The sequence below is a fragment of the Eutrigla gurnardus genome, assembly GCF_963514095.1.
Source record: "Eutrigla gurnardus genome assembly, chromosome: 24".
Lineage (NCBI taxonomy): Eukaryota > Metazoa > Chordata > Actinopteri > Perciformes > Triglidae > Eutrigla > Eutrigla gurnardus.
In genome coordinates this window covers 13,375,449-13,398,683 of record NC_139935.1, presented here as the reverse complement: position 1 = coordinate 13,398,683, position 23,235 = coordinate 13,375,449, and the positions used below count along the sequence as shown (strand labels likewise).

Here is a 23,235-nt window from a genome sequence, read left to right as displayed (position 1 = left end):
TATTTACTGTGCATATGTCATCAACACACATACATACAGCCATTAAGCCATCGTATACTTGTTACACTGTATCTTCCTTTTTAAACCACCAGAGCGCAGAGGAAATGTGCTGTAATGAGTGCCACGCTCGTGCGCGCTCAGTCATGGAGCGTGGAGAGCGCAACTTTACCAAACTTCATGAGGCAGACTCTACCACCCGGCAAAGGTGGTAGAGTCCCCAGCATGATGACCCCGAGCCACGGACTGCGGTCACGCCAGCCGCCGATTGAAAAAGCCCCGTCAAGCCAGCCGCCGCTGAGTAGGCTATCAGTTGCGCATCTATTACTGCACTTACGGTACGGGTGTCCGAGGTAGCCAAAATGGATAGGAAAGCAGTTTTTATACCCGTTGCAATGGTTAAACATGAGAAAAATGATAGGTTTGCTAATATTTTCAATGTATTCTAGTTGTTAATGATACTGAAAATTATTTTAGCAAATATCAAGCCATTTTACTGTATGTTTTTATCATAAATTGATTTTCAAATATTACTTACAATTCTTCCTTAAGAGGTTTGCTAATATTTACAATGGATTCTTGTTCAGAGTGATCCTGACTATCATATGAAATATCAAAACATTTTACTGTATGGTTTTATCATAAATTCAACCCATAATCCCTCCCATTATCAAAGTGGCGAATGGATAATTTCCTGATTTTCAAAAAAACATTAAAATTATTCGTTAAGAAGTTTGCTAATATTTACAATGGATTCTGGTTCAGAGTCATCCTGACTATCATTATAAAAAATATCAAGACATCTTACTGCATGGTTTTATACTAAATTCAATTCATAATAATCCCAGTATCAAAGTGCATCATGGCGAATGGATCATTTCCTGATTTTCAGAAATTAATTAAATGTAATTATTTTTTATTTAAGATACGAGTTGGATTTTATTCCTTAATATTTTTGTATTATTCTAAATACAGACTTTTATTTTGAAATTTGCTTTGATTTACTGATCATCCCATGGCCTCATATTTGTTAGTTTTTGGTATTTTTGTTTCATTTTGCTTTTTGCTTTCTCTTCTCATCATATAAAACATCGTCATGAATAAAAAGTCACAATAAACAACAACATTCCTTAAACTAAGTCAAATGAGCTCAAAATTTATGAAAAACAGCAAAATCATGTACAATTGTTATGAAATGAGCAAAATGATTAATAAGAGTAAAACCCTGAAATACAAAATCAAATACTTGTTTATAAAGTACAACATTAAGTCAACACTTTATGTACAAAATGAAGCAGAATTCTTATGAAATATGAAAATTGGTTCATCACAAAAATAAGCTGTTCATTGGGATTCTCTTCAGCTAAATGTGTCCTGCTGCCCAAATTGACTTCACAACAACAATGAGCCATGTGAACCACAAGGGGGCGCTGACGTGAAGTCATGACATGTGACTAACAGATGAAGTCGGTGTGAAAACAGTCTCTGGGACCTCCAACAGGACTCTGCAGTCCTGGTGCTGGGAGATTTCAACCACGTCTCCATGTAGAAGAAACCTGTTACCATAGCAACAACAAGCCTCGCTTTAACAAGGAAGTAAGGCGCCTATGCAGTGAGACAAATGCTGCATTTCAATGTGGCGACAAAGACCAATACAAACTCCTTAAATAGCAACTTCAAAAGGCAGCTCAAACAGCTGAAGCCACTTCTAGAGTCACACCTGAAAACAAGCTCCAAGTCCATGACTTTAAGGGGGTTTGGCAGGGCCGGCACACAATCACTAACTACAAGACCAAGCATCATGTGAGCCCCCCTTCCTGAGAGGCTGAAGGATTTCTAATAATAATAATAATAATAACACATTCAATTTATATCACGCTTTTCTGAACCCAAAGACGCTTTACAGACAAGAGATAAACAGACCATCAGACAAAACAATGAAAGAAAGAAGATGGGTTTGGAGGCGGGACTGGAATATGGTGAGGGACTCAGAATCACCGATGGTTTGGGGAAGGGAGTCCCAGAGCCTGGGAGCTGCCCTGGAGAAGGCTCTGGCCCCGAAGCTGCGGAAGTTGGATTTGTGGATGGAGAGGAGACCGGCTGATGTGGATCTGAGGGCCCACGAGGGTTGGTAGGGGGGGATGAGGTCAGGGAGATGAGGGGGGGTCAGATGGTGGAGTGCCTTCTAGATGTGAAGCCAGTGGAGAACACCAGACTGGAGGGGCTCAAACAGGTTATTAATGTGGAGATGGGATTGTAATTGTGTCATTTCTACTGTAGATTGGAGTCCAGTGAAGCTCAGACCAGCTCTCTCAGTCTCCCCCACCCTAGGTTGGCTGGTCCCCCCTTTTCAATCTCAGAGCATGACTTCAGAAGGCTGCTCCACCATCAAAACACCAGGAAAGCGGCAGGGAGCTTACCAGGGTGAAGGAGAACAGCTGGTTAGGTGGTGCCAAGACAACAACATCATCCTCAATACATCTACAAGCAAAGAGCTGATGGTTGACCTCAGAAAGAAGGCAGCCCAACACCTCCCCCTCTCCATCTATGGCCAGCTTGTTGAGAGGGTCTCCTCCTTCTGCTTCTTAGGTCCCACCATACACCAGCCCCTCTCATGGGACCTGTACATCAGTGTCATTGTCAGCAAAGTCCAGCAGAGACTCCACTTCCTCCGTCAGCTGAGGACATTTGGGTTAGCAACAGAGAGAAAGTAGTGCACAGAGCCTCCAAGGTCATTGGCTGCAGTCTGCCTACCATCGCCTCACACTATGACACCAGAATCATCAGGAAGGCTAGAAACATCCCCACTGACCCCTCCCACCCAGCACATCACCTGTTCACTCTTTTACCCTCAGGGAAGAGGTACAGAAGCATCACCAGCAGATCCTCACGCTTCAGAGATAGCACCTAGCTCCAAACCCTTCACTTCAACATGGACATCTTTTCATGTCAGAGTAATAACAATATAGTAGAAATGTGATGAGTCATATTTCCAGAGGAACATGCGTATGAACATGAGCTGGTGTCGGTGTGTTAGAAACCCATGTGGATGTGAGAGGAGCTCCTTGGAGGTGCTACTCTGCTCCCCGAGCTCCTTCCTGTTCAGTCGGCCCTCCTTCAGCTGCACCAACGCCCAGGTTGTAATAATCCGGCTCCACGTCCTCCCGTCTGCCCGGCTTCTGCCCCCTGCTGGCCTGGAGAGACGTGACAGCACACAGACATGTGACTTCCTGCATGGCTCCTCTCTCCAGGTCAATGAACACAGACTGAGTCAGTGCTCTCAACAACAGACATGTGTCAGTACCTTACAGTAGAAGTAAAGGCCGACCTGCGCCGACAGCAGAATCAGCGGCACGGTGACCAATCTGATGATGACAGGTCTCAGATCTGATGATCAAACACATGGACAGTCATCACATGACTCATCATGACTCCAACAGCTGCCATTCAACACAAACTAGGGACCTGGCATTCTGTCCTCCAGTCCATTGTTTGCTGTCATTTACAGACCTGGTTTCACTTTGTTCACTAGATCAGGGCTGGATTCCAGAAAGCAGGTTTAGTTCAAACTCTGAGTTTGTTAAGCCTGAGAAGAGGGACACTCTGGGTCCTCTGTTCCACAAAGACAGTGAACCTAAACTTCCACCTAATAGATATGGAAGCACATTGATTGGAGCAGCCTGACGTCGGGACACGATGTTCAGAATCAGAATCAGAAAGGAGTTTATTGCCGAGCATGGGCAGACTGGCAATCTGGCATCAGATTAAAACCATATGTCTTAGGCTGCCTGTTTGCACAATATTCTTCTGCTTCATTTTCAGCTGCAGCCACATTCTTTTTGTGTCTGTGGGATTAAACCTAAATCTAAAAGAATATTACATTTCACTTCTTCCAGTCATGCTAATCAGGAATTGAACAGTCAGCTTACCTACGACAGTGACAGAGAGCAGACGGCTCTCATAGGAGAGGTTATGAGAAAGAACATGGACGTGATAAACACAGCTGTAGCGTCCCTGGTGGGCGGGCTCTGCTGCAGGAAACAGGAAGTGGGCAGTGTGATTGACAGCTGGCTGGGTGTAGTTGTGTGCTGAGTTGGAGGAGGTGAAGGTGAGCTGGAAGGAGCCTCCTGGGTAGTGTGGCTGGACGGAGCAGAAGACGATGAAGGTGGAGCCCCTGAACGCCTGAAACCCCTGCTGCTGGGCCTCGGAGACCCCATCCATGGAGGAGGACACGGAGATGTTTGGCTGCAGCAGCAGGTCTGTAAAGACAGAGAGATGATGAACGGTCACATGAGGCTCGTTGGAGATGAACTGCTCCTCGCCTGGAAAGTAGAGGAGATCAGGCGGCAGCAGCAGGAGGCGGAGCCTAAAAGCTGCCGTCCAGTCCAACACTTTCCAGCAGCCTTCATAGACGTCACAGGAAGTCATAGAAACAGTTACATCCTGTTAGATGCTACCTGTAGTTTGTGAACACGTTCAGATTGATATATTTTTAAAGAATTCATTTGGATTTATTAATATTTGTTCATAAATATCTGGAAATGTGTGTATGTTGCATTTTATTCTCTCCTTTCCTCTTTTGATGTCTGCCTCATAAAGCATGATGTAACTACTTGTTTTGATAAGGGCTATAAATAACCTTTATTATTGTTGTTATAATTATGGTTATTATGATTATCAAACACAAAAGATATGTTGGACACTTTTATTGCACAACATGAGACTTATAGCCCACGATCTAGCGTTAAATATTAGAATGAGATCAAGACACACTGTGGAAACAGGAAGTGATGTCACAGGTCTGCCAGGTGAAGCTCAGCAGTCTATGGAGGGTCTGAAGCTTCCAGAAACCAGCCCACTTCAGTGGAAACCACTGACTGTCACTGGGACAGAGGAAGGAACATACAGGGAACACAGCTGTCATAGATGATGTCATAGATGATGTCATAGATGATGTCACTGCGGGGCTTACCTGAGCAGGTGAGATTCAGGATGGAGGAAGAGGAGAATGATCTTGCACACTCCCTCAGAGTGGATCCAGAATTAACACAGTCAGACCTGATCCACCACACAAGTCTTCTTGAGGACTCCTCTCTCCGTCCTACAGAAACAGCAGAGCCACAGTCCAGCTCTCTACAGACAACAGCTGCTTCCTTCAGGGTCCAGTCATAGTCATCCACTGGTCTCCAGTTTCGCCGTCTCACCTCCAGTGTTCCAGCACAGCGACTGGCTCCTCCCACCAACCTGACATCATCAGGCTCTGAACAGAAAGATGAGAGTCGTCAGTCAAAGAGCAAAGTGAGTTTGATGAGAACAGAAATGAACCAGATCAAAGCTGCAGCTCCTCTTCTACCTGAGCAGGTGAGTCCAACAGCTTTGCCAGGTGAGCAGGTGTTTCTATCTGAGCCTGAGCTTCTACAGTCCAGGAGAGCAGACTCATGGCCTCCACACTGGAACTCTTTGGTCCACGTTGGAGCCCCCACGTCTCCATAGAGCGCCCCCTGGAGGACTGAAGGAGCCCCACAGCCAAGCTCCCTACAGACCACCTCTGCATCCTGCTGGTCAAAGTCAGCTTCACACACTGAGGACCACCACTGGTTGGACTGGTTGGACTTCACCTCCAGTCTGCCTGAGCACAGACTAGTCCCATTCAGCAGCCTGACAGAGTCTGGAGAGATGATAGAAGATCAAATAGAGAGAGAGAAAAGACACCAGACACCAGAGAAAAAGATGTCATGAAACTATTCAGTGATTCAAACTGGACTCAAAACAATTCCACCATCAGTTCATCATGAACACCAGAACACATGGTTACAACACCACAGCCTGCAGCCATGTTCCATCACATTCCCGTGTCCTCGTGGCTTAAGGGTGAAGCTGATGTGGTCTCTGTCCCACTGTGACACCGAGGTCCACAAGCAGACAACACAACACTTCACTAACTGTGGATGCTCCACGTAATAAGGCAGGGAGACACCAACTGTGCCACGTTAACACCATATCAGCCGTGTGACAAAGAAATGTGTTGCACTCTCTTCACACAGCACTGCTGTTGCAGAATAGTGGGGACGTCCATGTTCTCCCTCATGGTCCTCATGCAGCCGCTAACCTGTGATGATCACATTAGAGCTGCACAGTTTGATGTGTGCACGAGGGCGGAAGTTTGCATCGGGACGATAAGGACAAGTCACAACCAACGTTTGGGAAAGACAGACTTGTTCCAACCAATATTTTGATATATTTTAATATAACAGAATGTTCTTTTACATAATGCATTGAATAGAATGTTTTTCACCGTTTTCAGTCCAATTATGTCATTCACGTGAATCGTGTAGATCCAAGGGGGGGGCGTTGGCATAATTTCACATAGACTGGAGTGAGACTATTGGCGTTTCAGAGTGTGATCTCCTTCACAATAAAATATCTTTGGTGGAACGTCAAGATAACGGCATCATCGTCTTCTTCACTTTTCAATGATACTCGCTTTGAGGTAAGTCTCGTTATCTGCCAACGATATAATACGCTGTTTAATGTTAAATGAACTTTAAGTGTGTCGTGATTCCTTTTTCCTAACGTTACCTTTTCCAACAAGTTTATAATGAAAGCTGGTCAGCTAGTTAGCACGTCAGCTAACGTGACTGAATTGTGTATTAACGTTAGCCTACAATCAACGTCAGTTCAGAGGTCATTATGAAGAAGGAGCGCTGACTCAGCAGATAATATCTGGACACTTCTTTTCCAGAATGAGAGCTCAAAGAGGAAGACGCTATCTATGTAGCACAGCTAGCGTCAGGGCTGAGGTGCAGATGGAGCTGGGCCTGGCTAAAGGTTGAGACAAGAAATTAATTAGAGCCATCCCATGTCTCATAATTACTGAGGATACTTTATTTGAGCACAGGGTGTCTGTAGGTCCTGAGATATGTCCTACGTGCTTTTAGAACTTGGTATGCATATGTATGAGTACTTTAAGTATAATTAGATTGATGAATGATTGCTTCAGAGCCTCTGCTGGGTTTGTATGATTACATGTACTGTCGTAAGTGTTTGTGTGCTTATTGTTGTTGATCTGTTACTACATTTGTTTGTTTTTTTACCTGAAGAAAATCTTGTCTTTTCCCTTATTTTCTTCTCAGAGTTCACCAGAATGCTTCATTTATGTGATAAAACCACAGAGAAATCTTCTAGGGGGGAGATGCCCCCAAACCCCCCTACTCAGGTTTATTAAGCAAATCTGTCACCTTTTTCAGCCCCTCTGAGTTTGCAGGTCTGGACAAAGAAAAGAGACATCCGAAGCTATTTCCCCACCCAGAGAGTAAGTAGTAGCGTAGCTGCTAGACAGTGGGGTTGCTGGGCAGTGTCCCGACCAAAGCTGAGACCCAACTTCAGCCCTTGTGTGCATAAAAGCACCAGATGTGATCAATGATGCATGTGAATCAAAACCTTTAAAAAGTAGAGTAAAAATACATAAAAAGAAGCAACCAATTAGTTAGAATCTATCAGACAAGTCAATAAAAAGCTAAAGGATAAATAAAGAATAGTAAAAGCAACAGGTGACATGTAGGTTAAAACCAATAAAAAGAAAGAACACGACTTCCGGGTGAAGCGATTGAGTAGACAGACGCGTAGACTCGCAGCTCCACCAGACCTGTTAATAATTAGCTGAGAAAGCAAAGAAAAACGATAAATGAGTACCAGACTGCAGGAAAAGGCCTCTAAAGCAGAGCGGTGGTGTCACCGTTTTCACAAGGGAGGTCCACATTGATAGAGTTTGGGAACCCATGCTCTAAAGGAATGAGTTCCAGTCAGTATTGTGCAACATGATTAAGGAAATGGGGCTGGTAGATATATGGCGTCAAAAACACCCCAAAGAGCGTGATTACACTTTTTTTCCCCAAAGGTCCACAGAGGCTACTCCAGAATAGATTTTTTTTGTGTGATAAAAAGAGATGCCTATGAAGTTATAGACTGCTACATTGAACGTATAACAATATCAGACCATGGTCCAGTGGTTATGTCAATAAATTTAGTGAACCAAAAACAACCTAAACAGTGGAGAATGAATATTTCGCTTCTGAATCACCCAGAGATAGTTCAAAGAAAAAAGATTGGAACGAATATATGGAACATAATGATAATGGGGAAGTTTCATTATCAACCTTATGGGAAGCGGGAAAAGTTGTGCTGAGGGGGAAGTTAATTTCTCTGTCATCCAAAATTAAAAAAGATCGTGATGAAGAACAGGGAGAATTAAAAAAAACCCATACAGGTGTTAGAAAAGGAGCATAAAAAGATTTGAAAATGATTTTAAAAAAATGTGACCAGCAATGGCTTGTTTTAAGATTCACTAGGATTTAACTTAAGTTTAAAGCTGTAGTCTACGATATGAAAAGTTTGAAAAAAGCCCCCCCCCCCCCCCCCCACACACACACACACCCCTCCCCTCTGTGCTCCTCTGAGCTCGTATCGTTCTCCCCTCGCAGCCTCCCACCTCCCTCTTATTTTACAAAAATAGTTCACCGAAACGTGTTTATAATAAATAAATAAGCTATGCAGTTGCTGAATCTGTCTTTATTTTAGATCGACAACGCTCAGTTTAAAAGATTATCGAGAGCTTGCGGGCGGCAGTGCCATCTCTCGAAACTCGGCGCTCCGCGATGACATTGCATGGCTTCTTACATAGACAATGAATGGGAACATCTCCCGCCGGGTACTCAGACAGGACGCCGTTTAGTTTCCCGGTGTGTCCGGGACTTCCACAACATGTACAAAGCAGTAATAGTGTTTATTACGGCCACGAATGATGAAACATCGGTGTAAATGCAGCAGGTGCCGGTCGGATTTCTCTCTCACCCCGACTGCAGTACGTACCCGATCCCAAACTGCTCGATGATCGCTCGCCACAATCCCCCCCCCCTCCACGCTGACGCCGCAGCCTCAGCCAAAATCTCACTGTGAACTCAGTTAAACACTTGAGAGCCCTGCTCCATACCTGAACTGCTCAGGGCAACAAGCGTCTTGTCCGCTTGTAGTTTCAAACGCGGAAGTGAGTCGGGACGAGACGTGAGCAGGAGCAGGAGAGTGAGCGAGGATTGGATGGGAACATTTAGCCAATAGTAGCCATGCGACCGCATGGCACGCCCCAGTTTGAAAATCTCAGTCATAGATGATGTCATAGATGATGTCATAGATGATGTCACTGAGGGGCTTACCTGAGCAGGTGAGATTCAGGATGGAGGAAGAGGAGAATGATGTTGCACACTCCCTCAGAGTGGATCCAGAATGAACACAGTCAGACCAGATCCACCACACAGGTCTTCTTGAGGACTCCTCTCTCCATCCTACAGAAACAGCAGAGCCACAGTCCAGCTCTCTACAGGCAACAGCTGCTTCCTTCAGGGTCCAGACATCGCCAACCACTGGTCTCCAGTCTCCCTGATGTCTCACCTCCAGTGTTCCAGCACAGCGACTGGCTCCTCCCACCAACCTGACAGGCTCTGAACAGAAAGAAGAGAGTCGTCAGTCAAAGAGCAAAGTGAGTTTGATGAGAACAGAAATGAACCAGATCAAAGCTGCAGCTCCTCTTCTACCTGAGCAGGTGAGTCCAACAGCTTTGCCAGGTGAGCAGGTGTTTCTATCTGAGCCTGAGCTTCTACAGTCCAGGAGAGCAGACTCATGGCCTCCACACTGGAACTCTTTGGTCCACGTTGGAGCCCCCACGTCTCCATAGAGCGCCCCCTGGAGGACTGAAGGAGCCCCACAGCCAAGCTCCCTACAGACCACCTCTGCATCCTGCTGGTCAAAGTCAGCTTCACACACTGAGGACCACCACTGGTTGGACTGGTTGGACTTCACCTCCAGTCTGCCTGAGCACAGACTAGTCCCATTCAGCAGCCTGACAGAGTCTGGAGAGATGATAGAAGATCAAATAGAGAGAGAGAAAAGACACCAGACACCAGAGAAAAAGATGTCATGAAACTATTCAGTGATTCAAACTGGACTCAAAACAATTCCACCATCAGTTCATCATTTACAGTTTTTCTCAATTGCTTTGCCACAATTCTCAAAAGATAATGAATATTTTCTAAACAACATGTGTAAACCTCCAAACCACTGGCCACTGCTTCACAACAGATTATCATTTCTCATTCTTTTAGAGGAATTGCAAATATTTTAGCACATATATGCAAATGAGTACAATTATCTACAATTAATGACTGAACATATCTTGCTGATCAAAACTGATTATGTTGCTTCTCAGTTGAATAGTTGTTCTCTTCAAAACATGTATGAATTCTTTCATGGTGTGAGTCATCACATGTACAATAGTCCATTCAACTGTCTAAATGTGTCAGCATATATACCATGAATATCATTATGTACTATGGAGTATTTTCTAACGTCCACTAAACTGGTAAATTGTCTGTCAGGAGAAACTTGAACTTCACTAACCAATGAGGAGTTTGTCCCATCTTACATCAACCAATCACACGTCATCTCCAGTCAGCTGACAGGTGCTATTCATGAGTACGGCTGTTACCAAACATATTTATAGAGCTGGACTACAACAGAATAACCACAATGTCTGAACATGGAGGAACCTGCTCAGGTACATCATGAACAGGGCAACTGTAACCGTTTCCATGGAAACGTGAGTGCAGTGTGTAATACTGTAAAAGAAACTTGTACTGATGAAATCAGCATGTGGATAGTATTCAGTTTAGTGTTCAGTTCACTGGACAAACAGAACATTCTAGTAGAGGAAACATTCAGGGTCAACTAAAGAAATAGGACAAACCTGAAATGTGGATATAAGGAACATTTCCAGGCTCCACTGCCGTCCTGAAAAACATCTAAACATTCTGACCACCATTGTTTCCATGAGGTCAAAGGAACTTTTCATTTGGAGGGCAGAGACTTTTTATATGAGACACTAACTTTGTTTTGAAGCACGACTTCAATGTTTTGAGTGAGTTCTGACCTTTTGCAGGTGAGTTATGGTGTTGTGTTGGAACATGGAAGCTATTTAGACAAATCAGGTTCTGAGAATATTAACAAAGTTTCAAGAGATGAGCCAAAGAAATTGAAATAAACTGTAACACCAGAACATGTTTAGAACACCACAGCCTGCAGCCGTGACACACAGCAACATTACTGATGATGTCATAGATGATGTCACTGAGGGGCTTACCTGAGCAGGTGAGATTCAGGATGGAGGAAGAGTAGTCTGATCTTGCACACTCCCTCAGAGTGGATCCAGAATGAACACAGTCAGACCAGATCCTCCACACAGGTCTTCTTGAGGACTCCTTTCTCCGTCCTAAAGAAACAGCAGAGCCACAGTCCAGCTCTCTACAGGCAACAGCTGCTTCCTTCAGGGTCCAGTCATAGCCATCCACTGGTCTCCAGTCTCCCTGTCTCACCTCCAGTGTTCCAGCACAGCGACTGGCTCCTCCCACCAACCTGACATCATCAGGCTCTGAACAGAAAGAAGAGAGTCGTCAGTGAAAGAAGTGAAGATTCTGCTTTCTTTCTCTCTTGTTAATTTCTCTATTTACCTGTTGAGTTGTGATTTCCTTCAACCTGGAGTCCTGGAGAAACACAAACATATATATTGTTTTCATTCAATGAAATAAAATCAACAAACATGTTTTCAAATGATGTTGAAGAGAGCGAATATCTGGTCGATGTGACCACTGCGACCAGATGATGGAGGGAGACCAGAGAGAGACAGACAGCAGATGATGGAGGGAGACAGGAGAGACAGACAGCAGATGATGGAGGGAGACAGGAGAGAGACAGACAGCAGATGATGGAGGGAGACAAGAGAGACAGACAGCAGATGATGGAGGGAGACAAGAGAGAGACAGACAGCAGATGATGGAGGGAGACAGGAGAGAGACAGACAGCAGATGATGGAGGGAGACAAGAGAGAGAGAGATAGCAGATGATGGAGGGAGACAGGAGAGAGACAGACAGCAGATGATGGAGGGAGACAGGAGAGAGACAGACAGCAGATGATGGAGGGAGACAGGAGAGAGACAGACAGCAGATGATGGAGGGAGACAGGAGAGAGACAGACAGCAGATGATGGAGAGAGACAGGAGAGAGACAGACAGCAGGTGATGGAGGGAGACAGGAGAGAGACAGACAGCAGGTGATGGAGGGAGACAGGAGAGAGACAGACAGCAGGTGATGGAGGGAGACAGGAGAGAGACAGACAGCAGGTGATGGAGGGAGACAGGAGAGAGACAGACAGCAGATGATGGAGGGAGACAGGAGAGAGACAGACAGCTTAGCTTCTTTTTAAGTTGTGATTTAGAGAAAATGGGCCTGCAGCCATATAAACTACATTAATTAGTTAAAGTTAACATTAATGTTAGCTTAACCCATTTAATCCCACATTTTTCCCAGACATGGAAATATCCAAATCATATGTCATTACTAACCCTTTTCAATAATCAATCATTACTTTTGAAAATCTTCATGGAAAATTAGGTGAAAAGTGTGTTTTATGGTCACAAAGGTGACCGGTGGGATAATGTCTATGTTAGCATATTTCTCCTTCACAGTCTTATAAAATACTTCTAAAATGTAAAACTCTGTTTCTGGCAGCATCTCCATCATCGCCACTAAAATACTTCATCACATGCTAGTGTGACTATTTTACATATCAAAAGTCCTCATACATCACCGATATGAATACAGAAAGCAAACTCAAAACATCTCCTTTATTGTAACATTGTGACTTTTGTAAAATGTATTGAAACCTTCATGTTCTAACTTTGTTCTAACATTTTATCTTGTACTTTAGTTCAATATTACTTTAGTGCATTCATTGTAACATTGTAATATTTAATCTGTAGGCCAGTCACATGATTCATTTACAATATAGGGGTTATTCAGGATAGAGGTATTCTGCATTCAAGAAGAGGAAAGCATCAAACTAAACTTTGATATATACATGTATATATTTATGTGTGTGTGTGTGTGTGTGTGTGTGTGTGTGTGTGTGTGTGTGTGTGTGTGTGTGTGTGTGTGTGTGTGTGTGTGTCTCCCCCTCATAGTCCATATCTGACCCATCACTATCACCATCACTGAGGACAGCATCTTTCTCATGTTGAGGGCTAGCTGTAATATTGCATGCCTTGTGTGGGCGGGCCCCTCGGTCCAACATATGCAGCATGTTAGTGTGTGTAAGTTCAACTAGAAGACAGAAGAGAAAGTTAGGTAGAACAACAACTCTGTATGTGTACAAGTTGAAGAATGCCCTGTCTTCTCATGATAGGATTACTTGTTCATGTCCTTAACACAATCATGTCTGATCACTAATGTCACTTATTAATCATCTATTTTCTTTGATCGTCTGTTATACTTCTCTATGAGTCGTATCTTCCCATCTTTTTTTTCTTATTTAATTAATGACATGTTTCTGTTTGTGTCCGTGTGTTTCTGTTCAATGTTTTGTCTAAATTGTGTTTTCATTGTATTCATGTTGTTCGGGACCCCCTGGAAAACGAGATGGTATATCCCAAGGGCTTATTCCTAATAAAGAACTCCAAACAAGTACATGTACATCTAGATACTGTACATTGTGTTATCCCACTGGTCACAACATGTTTCTTCATTCTGTGACTTCAGTGAACAGAGTTGAGTGATTGTAAATACATATATCAATACTAAACATCTTAAAGATGATGTGAACCAGAAATATTAGTCTTATCTTCATATTAACATACTTTACTAAGCTTGTTTTGTCGGAGCTTTCATGCAGCCATCCTCCTCTACAGGTGCAACCAGGAAGTAATCAGCTCTGGTCATGTGACATTTACACTAAACATGCAACACTGCACATATGTCATTGAGAGGTTTTATTACTTCAATACTTTCTGGAAATGGATCGATACAATATTCAGTAATGTTTTTAGGACCTGTTAACTGAAAATGTTTTCATGGTCACTATAGTGACCGATGGGATTAAATTTAAAGTGCACAGCTTAACCAATGTTAATGTTATTTAATTTACCTGACAATGTTCCTCTCTCAGCCTGAACCATCATAATATCAAATAAAAAGGATACAAATTATGATCTCTGGCTCCATTTTAATCAGATCAGTTAGTTACGTCTTCTTTGTGCTTTAGGGTCAACAGCAGCTGGTTGCTAAGCAACGGGAGTGGCAAAGTGTGAGGGCGGGAACAGCTGGTGACTCAAACAGGAAGTCCTCTGTAGATCAGACCGTCTCGGCCTTCACGTTCTACGTCAGCTGTGCTCTCTGAAGGATGCAGCCGCTGAATTTAGACACAACTATTGTGTTTCCTGTGACCCCTCCACAATAAAAGTTTATGTAGTTGAGGTGTTTTAATGTGAAGCAGCAGCATTTAAATGCAGCTCTGACACAGAGTGAACAGGAAACAGTGAGGATGATCAATCAGATGGACTTACACACAGTAACACTGATCACATGCTGCATCGTTTGTCACAAGTCTGAATATATGGCGGACTAACAACACCAACCGCTGCACAGAGAGATGCTTACTGAATATACATACAGTGATTGTAGAAATAATACATGTAACCACTTCAAAACATTCATTTCACAAATACTTATTTACAACAATGATAACTGCAGCTTAGAAAAACATAAGTAGACACTGGCTGCAGCCCAACCCTCCCACAGTAGAAGAATGGACAGATATGATTAATGATAGATACTGAATGGGAAGAAAATCACCTTTAACTTCATATACAAATGGATAAATTCACAAAAAATATGGTCAAAATGGGTTTCCTTCATTAAAAGACACAGACGGATCTAAGGGAAGTAACGGATTAAATATGAAAGTGTCCTCAGCTAATTGAACGGTCATTTTAAAAGCTGATAGACAATCTCCCTACAAAGGTGTTTTCTCTTTTCATGTATTATTTTCCCACACACCCCTGCTCTATTTCACTTGTTCTAATGTTGGGAAAAACCTGATTCTTATCCCCTCCTCTCCAATGTTTTATTTTTATAGTTATATATAATTATCCATGTACATGTGTACACAATCTGTGTCCATTTATAAAAATGAATATATTATTGGTTTCACAGTCGTTGGTAAAAAGCATGTCATTTGAACTCCAGCTGTAATTCAGTCTGTCAGCCGCTAGAGGGAGCTATAGGGCCATAAATCCAACCGTCCGAATACAGGGAAGTAGTTGTGAAGAGAGGCACAAAGATGCTCCTGAAGTACAAAGCTGAAATCTAAAAACTGCAGTTTAAGAGCAGCAGAGAACTTTACAGAGGATAACATGTTTGAGAAATATAATTTAAAAATGTTATGGAATGTAAGGGCAGAGAAGAAAATACAAAGAGATATGTTTGCACTGAAATAATATATGACTCAGTAATGTTTGTTTCTGTGTGAAGTTCACAACATTTTTCTTATGAAAATATTAATGTTAAAAATGTTGGCCCACTAGGGAGCCTTGTCTGGGTCATGTGTTCTTGAGAGCCAAATCATCTGTATTTTTTTAAAATTGGTATAATAAACTTTGATTGCTAGTATATATGTTGTTGTATTTATTAAATGAGTGAGCTATAGTAGGCCAATGAAGTGACAAGGTTATAATGGTGGAAGTGTATAGTGATATATCTGGTCCTCTGGTCGTGAGGTGAACATTTGTGTGTCCCTCCCTTTCATCAAAGCTGCCCTCCCTGTTCTGGATGAACTGCTTTTTACTTCCCTGTGATCAAAAGCAAGGAAAACATGATTGATGTATGAAATACTCTGAAAAAACAAACAAACAAGAAATAATAAATGACTGGAATAGAATGAAAACCTCTCATTTGGATGAAAACCCCGTGGAGTGGAGCCTGGCGGTGTTGATGTATGTGAGCAGTTTACTTCCCCGTAGGGCTGTCAAAATTACTCTAAAATGACGTTCAAATATTCCCTTTAAAAAAACACATATATTCAAACATATTCATATTTCTGGTTGTGCATTAGGCACGTCAATAACAGGACAAATTAATACAACGAGACATAACTACTTGTATTGGTAATTTATTTAAGTTTAAACATATTTAACAACATATTACCTCCAAAAATAAGGAAATGAACTGATGGACAAGCAGACCTCTCTCTCTCTCTCTCGCACTCTCTCTCACCCCTTCCCTCCATCACGCTCTCTCTCTCTCCCTCCCTCACTCTCTCTCTGCCCCTCCCTCCATCACGCTCTCTCTCTCTCCCTCCCTCACTCTCTCTCACCCCTTCCCTCCATCACGCTCTCTCTCTCCCTCCCTCACTCTCTCTCTGCCCCTCCCTCCATCACGCTCTCTCTCTCTCCCTCCCTCACTCTCTCTCTGCCCCTCCCTCCCTCCCTCCCTCTCTCTCTCTCTCTCTCCCCCTCCCTCCCTCCCTCCCTCCCTCTCTCTCTCTCCCCCCCTCCCTCCCTCCCTCCCTCCCTCTCTCTCTCTCTCTCTCTCTCCCCCTCCCTCCCTCCCTCCCTCGCTCTCTCTCCCTCCCCCTCCCTCCCTCCACATATCGGTTTAAATGAACGACAACAATAAACAAATGCTGATCAAGAGTTTAGAGCAATTTAAGGTTGTGATTCTTGTCCTAAATATGTCAGGATTCATCAGTGGTTGAAACTAATATTATTAACATTAATTGAAGTTTTACAGTAAAGAACAGACATTCCCTGACCTCAGGCGCACGCCCACTCGCAAAGCAGACAGTTGCACCGCCGTTGTTGTTTTTTTACATATGATTTGAATATTAATTTTCACATTCGAAATTCTGTTTTTAACAACTATTCAAATACATATTCGAATTTAGAATATTTGTCGACAGCCCTACTTCCCTGTGATCAAAAGCAAGGAAAACATGATTGATGTATGTAATACATACTAAAAAAGAAATAATAAATGACTGAAATGGAATGAAAACCTCTGATTGGATGAAAACCCCGTGGAGTGGAGCCTGGCGGTGTTGATGTATGTGAGCAGTTTGTTCTCATTTAGAGATCCAACACAAATAATATCACATCATCTTTAAAGCAGAGTCCTACCTGAGATCCACAGCAACAGCACCAGCACCAACAGGGGGTCCATGATGTGCAGGTAGACCGTCTGTCTGCCCGCCTGTCTGTCTCTGCTCTGATAAAGACCTGTGCTGTCCTCAATGTAGATCTGTGTACATGAAGAGGTGGAGCTTTACTCTTTACTTAAAAACATTTCTCAGAACTGCATTTCTGGGAAACTAAAAAACTTTTAATCGGACAAGAATCTGCCTACTGAGGACATATTATATGACTGTTACTATGACAACCAGGAAACCAGGAGATGTTCCTATGAGATTAATGCTGTCAGTGTCGTCTTATCACTTTGATCAATGTTTCAACATCAAGTCTTTCAGAGGAGACTGGATTACAGCTTATATTAACTGTTGATGGATCTATTGAATGTTTTAGTAATCAATCATTGAGTCTATAAAACACCAGTAAACGGTATAAAATGTGCAGCCCAGTCTGTCAGAATCCGAGGTGAAGTCTTTAAATGTCTTGTTTTGTCCGACCAACAGTCCAAAAGCCAAAGAGATTCAGTGGATGTGGATCTCTGCAGGAAGCTCCGAGCTGTCCATTCCTGTTGGATTCCTTCTAACTTCTGAATTCAAACATCGTCCCTCAAACTCGTAGCAGGAAAATGATGATGAGAAACTGTTTGTGTTATTTTAGCTGCATTCGGCCTCCAGAGGGGTTCCACCTTTGTCACGGCCTCCTGCACCGCTTTAATCTGGCGCTCAAATACTCTAGAAAACAACTTTGACAGGTACGGTGGCTGAGGAGGGACATACAGGGTGAACTTTACAATAGTGATCCAGCGCTTTATCAATACATTACAACCAGAATCAAAGAGAGGGAGTGAGGGGGGCTCACAGTCTGGTTATGGGACCAGCCGGTCATAAACTGATGCACGGTGAACCTTTGCTGAACAACATGAACAGCTTCATGAACACAATTCAATAACATTCATGAATATAGGCCAGAGATCTTCAACATGGGGTCCTGGACCCATAGGGGGTCCACGGATTTCCAGCAGGGGGTCCCCAACATTATTTGATCCCAAACCTTTTTTTCTTACAAAATTTAAAATATGTTCAAAAATACACATGAACATTAATACAACATCTAATAAGCAAATAAAAATGTTAATTGTTGTGTAAATGTGAAATTGTGATGTAGAAATGCCAATATAGATTTACAATATGTTCTGTAAATATATATTTCTGTCAACAATTATTATTTTAATGGCTAAGCATTGCATACATACATCATTACAAAGTACCAGTATACATGGCACTATAGGCTGCACTACACATTATTATTGGCCCGGCTTAATAAGGAACATGATTAATATGATATGTAATAGGGGGCCCTCCACCGTGTCACTATCAGCCAAGGGGCCCTTGGCCTGGAAACCGTTGAAGACCTCTGATATGAATGAATGTAAAAAATATGGTTACACTGTTTAAATAATGACAGTAGGCTACTTCACTGGATGGAAACTTGGAATGAGATCTGCAAAGAATCTGGTCTGAGATTACGATATGAAATAAAGAAATGGAAGGCCGGAGAATATTGTTCAGATGTGTGATGGATGGTGAGGTAAAACTGAAGAGTTCTACTAAGTAATCAACATCCTCTCCAGACGCGAGGCTGCTAGAATCACTTGTGCTTCCATATCGATGGTTGACGAGGAAAGGACTCTGCAAGTTTCCACAGCTGGTTCAGGATCAGCAAAATGGAGGAGACAGATTGGGAGAAACTCAATTTGTTGAAGAAAACCTGCCAGCGAGCAGGTTAGCTTCACAGAGTCAGTTACCATGGTAACAGTTTACTGATAAGGAAACGTCAGCCTGTTAAAGCCTGAACGTATTAAGTGTATGTTGCAATAACAGCTGAGTGGAAGGAGAGGCGGTTTGAGGGGGAAGGGGGTGGAGCTGCTGATACAGCTGATAACGACACACACGTGCACGCGCTAGTGCTCGAGACGGCAGAGTGTGTGCAATCAGGAAGTAAGCATCGACATACAGGCACGCCGTCCAAGTTTACCTCCGGCCCGACTTTTTGATTGACGGGGTTTTTAACCTTTAACAACAACTTTAATCTGCAGAATCAAGATCACTTTAGTTATTTACAAATCAGGGACTTTGTCTGCAAAATATTTTAAAAAAAATTATGCTACAATGGGAGAGGAGATCCTAGACATTTTTCAAAAAGCCTGTAAAAGAAGCTACTTACCAAAACCAGATTATCTAAATGATATTGAAAAGAGACCATTCTCTGAATATTAAAGCAAGATGGAAAGCCGAGCTTCACAAGCTCTCCCTCCTGGAGAGAACGGGACTCCATTATTCTGAACTCAGCACAAAATACTCACTTCTCTAATCACTCTGCTTGCTGGAGGTCCTGTTGAAGCATCTTCACATTTCCTGGAATCGCCCTTCTGTGGCTCCATTTTGGTGTCCATGGTGTCCTGGAAGCAGTTTTTAAGATGATAATCTATTTTAGTGTTTAAATCTTGTACCTGGGTGATCTAGAAGGGCTTCACTGTGCAAAGTGTGATACATATTAGTTGAGGGTGTTATTAATGGCATGTAAAAAGACTTTGACCTCACTGTCAGACATTTCAAGCTGGCAATTTGCAATTTAAGTTCATTTTTAAACAGTTTAGGTGATTTTGATGTCTTTGTTTGCGTTGAGATTTAAATAAACAAAAAACATTCATCTTTAGCTTTTTTCTCTCCTTTTTTTCTTATCTTTATTGCTTTTTATAGTCATATATGTGTATATGGGAGCTGTATACAATGTTAATTTTTATCCGATTACTCGATAAACCGATGGAATAATCGGTAGATTACTCGATTACAAAAAGATCTGATAGCTGCAGCCCTACTTTTAACCACTAGTTATTACAACTTCATACTATCAGTTAAAACAAATAACTGTTTTACATTATAAATGCCAGAAAACTTCCCTTACCGAGTCACACAAACACACGTCTGCATTATTGTAACTCACCATCTCAAGTTAAAACAACTTGAATATGTTTATATGACTTCCCATTTCAAGTTAAGATTTATATTCCAAATGACTTTCGACTAACATGTAGAAGTTAACTTGACTGACAATTATTGCAGTGTATCTGTTCAAAGATTGGGTTGCAAAGCGGCAGAACATTTCCAGTACATTTTCTGAAGACTTTCCATGGGAAGTTACGCTGGGGAATTTTAGAAATATTCATATATTATATTTGCACTTTACAATATGCAGCTGCAGTTTTGTGGCATTCTTCACGTATGTCTTTTCACAATATTTACACACAAAGACTTTCCTTGAACATTAGCTTGTGTGAAATCGGATGGTGCACGTGGCATTTCTCGGTAGAATAAGATAACAGTATTCATACTCTCAAGTGTACTTGCATGAAATCTGTCCGTTTTAGTCAAAATTATGCTTAAGTATATTTTCCCCAACTATATTAAAAATCCCTGTTCAGGACCAACCTTCAGTTTTGTAAATTCCAGGTTTATTCCCATGAACTCCTGATAATTCCCATGGAAAGTTTCCAACTGAAACTTGCATTAAGCAGCCCTGTGACGTCACTGCTCCTCTCCTGTCAGCCTCTCTGCTGCTGTGAAGACACACAGCGGTGGTAGGGAGGACGGGCTGGTTGTCTCAACCTCAGAGTAACAACAAGTTCACCTGTTTCCAGACGCTTGACGTGAAATTATGACTCAACTGTTTTACCTTCAAACTGACGTTCGTGTTGTTTAATCCGACGTTCCGTTTGTCGTGTAAAACATAACGGAGGACACGCAAAACCCATTCTAACGTTCGTTTTAATGCAGGGGTGTCCAAAGTTTTTTTAGTGAGGGCCAAATACAGAAAAATAAACAAAGGGCCGGGCCACACACTAGAGGTGACATATTTACACATGAATACTGTGTGTATTTCTAACTCACCTATAATGTGAAGAACATTGCACTCAGTGGGAGCAGTGATGCTGTCCTTTGGATTGAAGGATGGCTGACATGTCAGGAGAAAGTTTGGTGGTTGAGACACGAAGGACTTCACAGAGATGGCTATCAGTCATTCTGGTTCTCAGTCTGCTTTTGTTCTGATTTAACAGAGAAAATGTTTGTTCACATATGTATGTTGAGCCGAACAGGCTCATCATTCTTTTTGCGTGGCGTCTCATCAGAGGAAACTTGGCATTATCCAAACTCTGATAGAAGTCAGGGAGGGAGAGAAGCTGATGTTGACTCTTCAGAGAATCATCACATTGCATTTCAATCAGTTCTAACTGCAGACTCTCTTCCACTTCTTCTGCATCCACCAGGAAGGGGGTCGAGAACAGCTTGATTTGTTTTTCAATGACAGAAAAATCTTGGAAACGCTGGTTGAATTCTGTCACGAGAGATGCAATCACAGACACATATTTCTCCTTTTTAGCAGAAAGGTCGGCCTTTGGAAAAGCAGACTTGATTTCAGACAGCGCAGGGAAGTGTGCAGCATTAAAGCTTCGTAGTTGTGTCTCAAACAGGCGGAGCTTTACACAGAAGGCTTTCATGTGCGCATACAGGTGTGGCACCAGCTGTTCTTTGCCTTGTAGGTTCTTGTTCAGTGTATTCAGATGATGAGTAAGATCAACTAAAAATGCCAGGTCTGCCAGCCACAGAGGGTCACTCAGTTCATGAAGAGGTCGGCCCTTGTCTTTCAAAAACTGGTCGATTTCTGATCTCAGCGAATAAAACCGCTGCAGCACAGAGCCGCGGCTGAGCCAGCGCACATCAGAGTGGTAGAGCACATCCCCGTATTCAGCATCCACATCAGATAGGAAAGCTTGAAATTCTCTGTGGTACAGTCCTCTAGCTCGAATTATGTTGACAGTTTTTACAACAGTGTTCATCACATCGCCCAGCTGGACAGTCTTGGCACACAGTGCTTCTTGGTGGATTATACAGTGCATCCTAACAGCCTCACCTCCGCTCTCTTTTACCTTTGCGCACACCATCGATGCCATTCCTTTGCGCTCGCCCGTCATGGCCGGAGCTCCATCCGTTGTTACTCCACAGAGCTTGTCCCATTGAAGTCCCATCTTTTCAACTGCCTCTGACACAGCTTCAAAAATATCTCTACCCGTCGTTGTGCCTTTTAGGCTCATCATATCAAGCAGCAAAAATTATCATCTACTCCCCGCAAAAAAATTAACAGCTGCGCGGTGTCTGTGGCATCTGTGCTCTCATCGCATGCTATTGAGTAGAAATCAAAAGCACAAGCTTTGTCTCTCAGCTGAAGTTTCAAGTTAGCTGACAAGTCCTCGATTCTCCGCACCACTGTATTTCTGGATAAGCTCACGTTGTTGAAATCCTGCACTTTTTCCGGGCACATTATTTCTGTGACTTTGATGAGGCACTGCTTTATGAAATCACCGTCTGAGAACGGTTTGCCGTGCTGGGCAATAAGTTTAGCGACTTCATAGCTTGCTGTTGTGGCGTTTTCCTGTATTTTGTTAGCACGAAAAAAAAACTGTTGTTGAGCTTGCAGGCTAGCTGCCATTTGCTTGACTTTCTGTGTTCGTTCGGCACCGGTGTACGATGTGTAGCTCTGATGCTTGGTCTCATAGTGCCGACGGACATTATACTCTTTCATCACAGAAATATCTTCATTGCAAATCAAACAGACACACTTTCCGTTGATTTCTTTGAAGAAATATTCATTTTCCCACCGTGTTTGAAATCTTCTACACTCACTTGCTATTTTGCGTTTCTTCGGTGCTGCCATTTCTGGTGACTCGCGGTAAAAGTTTTTCTTTGCTTAATTTTGCTTAGTGGAGAAGCACCGTTTCCGTGGCTGGCTCCATCTAGTGTTGAAACTGAGAAGTGCAACAGAGTTGAGCTCAAGCTTCTTGTGCGGGCCATATTCAATTATATTTTCAGAATTTGCTGCGGGCCAATAAAAACTGGACCGCGGGCCGCAGTTGGCCCGCGGGCCGTAGTTTGGACACCCCTGTTTTAATGAATCATTTCACTGTACGACTCCAGTAAACTTGGACCCAAAGTCCGTCTCATTCTCTCCGTGGTCTCTCCGCTTCGCTGTCCGCTCTTCCAGCGCGTCATCCAGCCCGCTGTTCCCCCACAAACACGCAGCAGAGACGGCAGAGACACACGGAGCAGTGAGGGGGGGCACAAGT

At 42.9% G+C, this 23,235-nt stretch overlaps 1 protein-coding gene and 1 long non-coding RNA gene across 2 annotated transcripts; both read right to left on the bottom strand.

The window, feature by feature from the left end:
• Positions 1-2,609: 2,609 nt before the first annotated feature.
• On the bottom strand, positions 2,610-22,086 carry LOC311010076 (uncharacterized protein; the record flags this gene model as incomplete). The annotated part of the gene is made up of 10 exons (XM_084004557.1): positions 2,610-2,675; positions 3,302-3,362; positions 4,040-4,256; positions 9,207-9,491; positions 9,585-9,899; positions 11,186-11,473; positions 11,553-11,585; positions 17,049-17,169; positions 19,092-19,146; positions 21,347-22,086. 10 exons carry the CDS (start codon positions 22,084-22,086, stop codon positions 2,610-2,612), a joined length of 2,181 nt encoding a protein of 726 aa, XP_083860683.1.
• Positions 5,153-5,605, bottom strand: LOC311009680. Its single transcript, XR_014596675.1, has 2 exons — positions 5,351-5,605; positions 5,153-5,257 (listed from the first exon to the last, which is right to left on the bottom strand). It is a non-coding gene; the product is annotated as an uncharacterized lncRNA (long non-coding RNA).
• Positions 22,087-23,235: the final 1,149 nt, after the last annotated feature.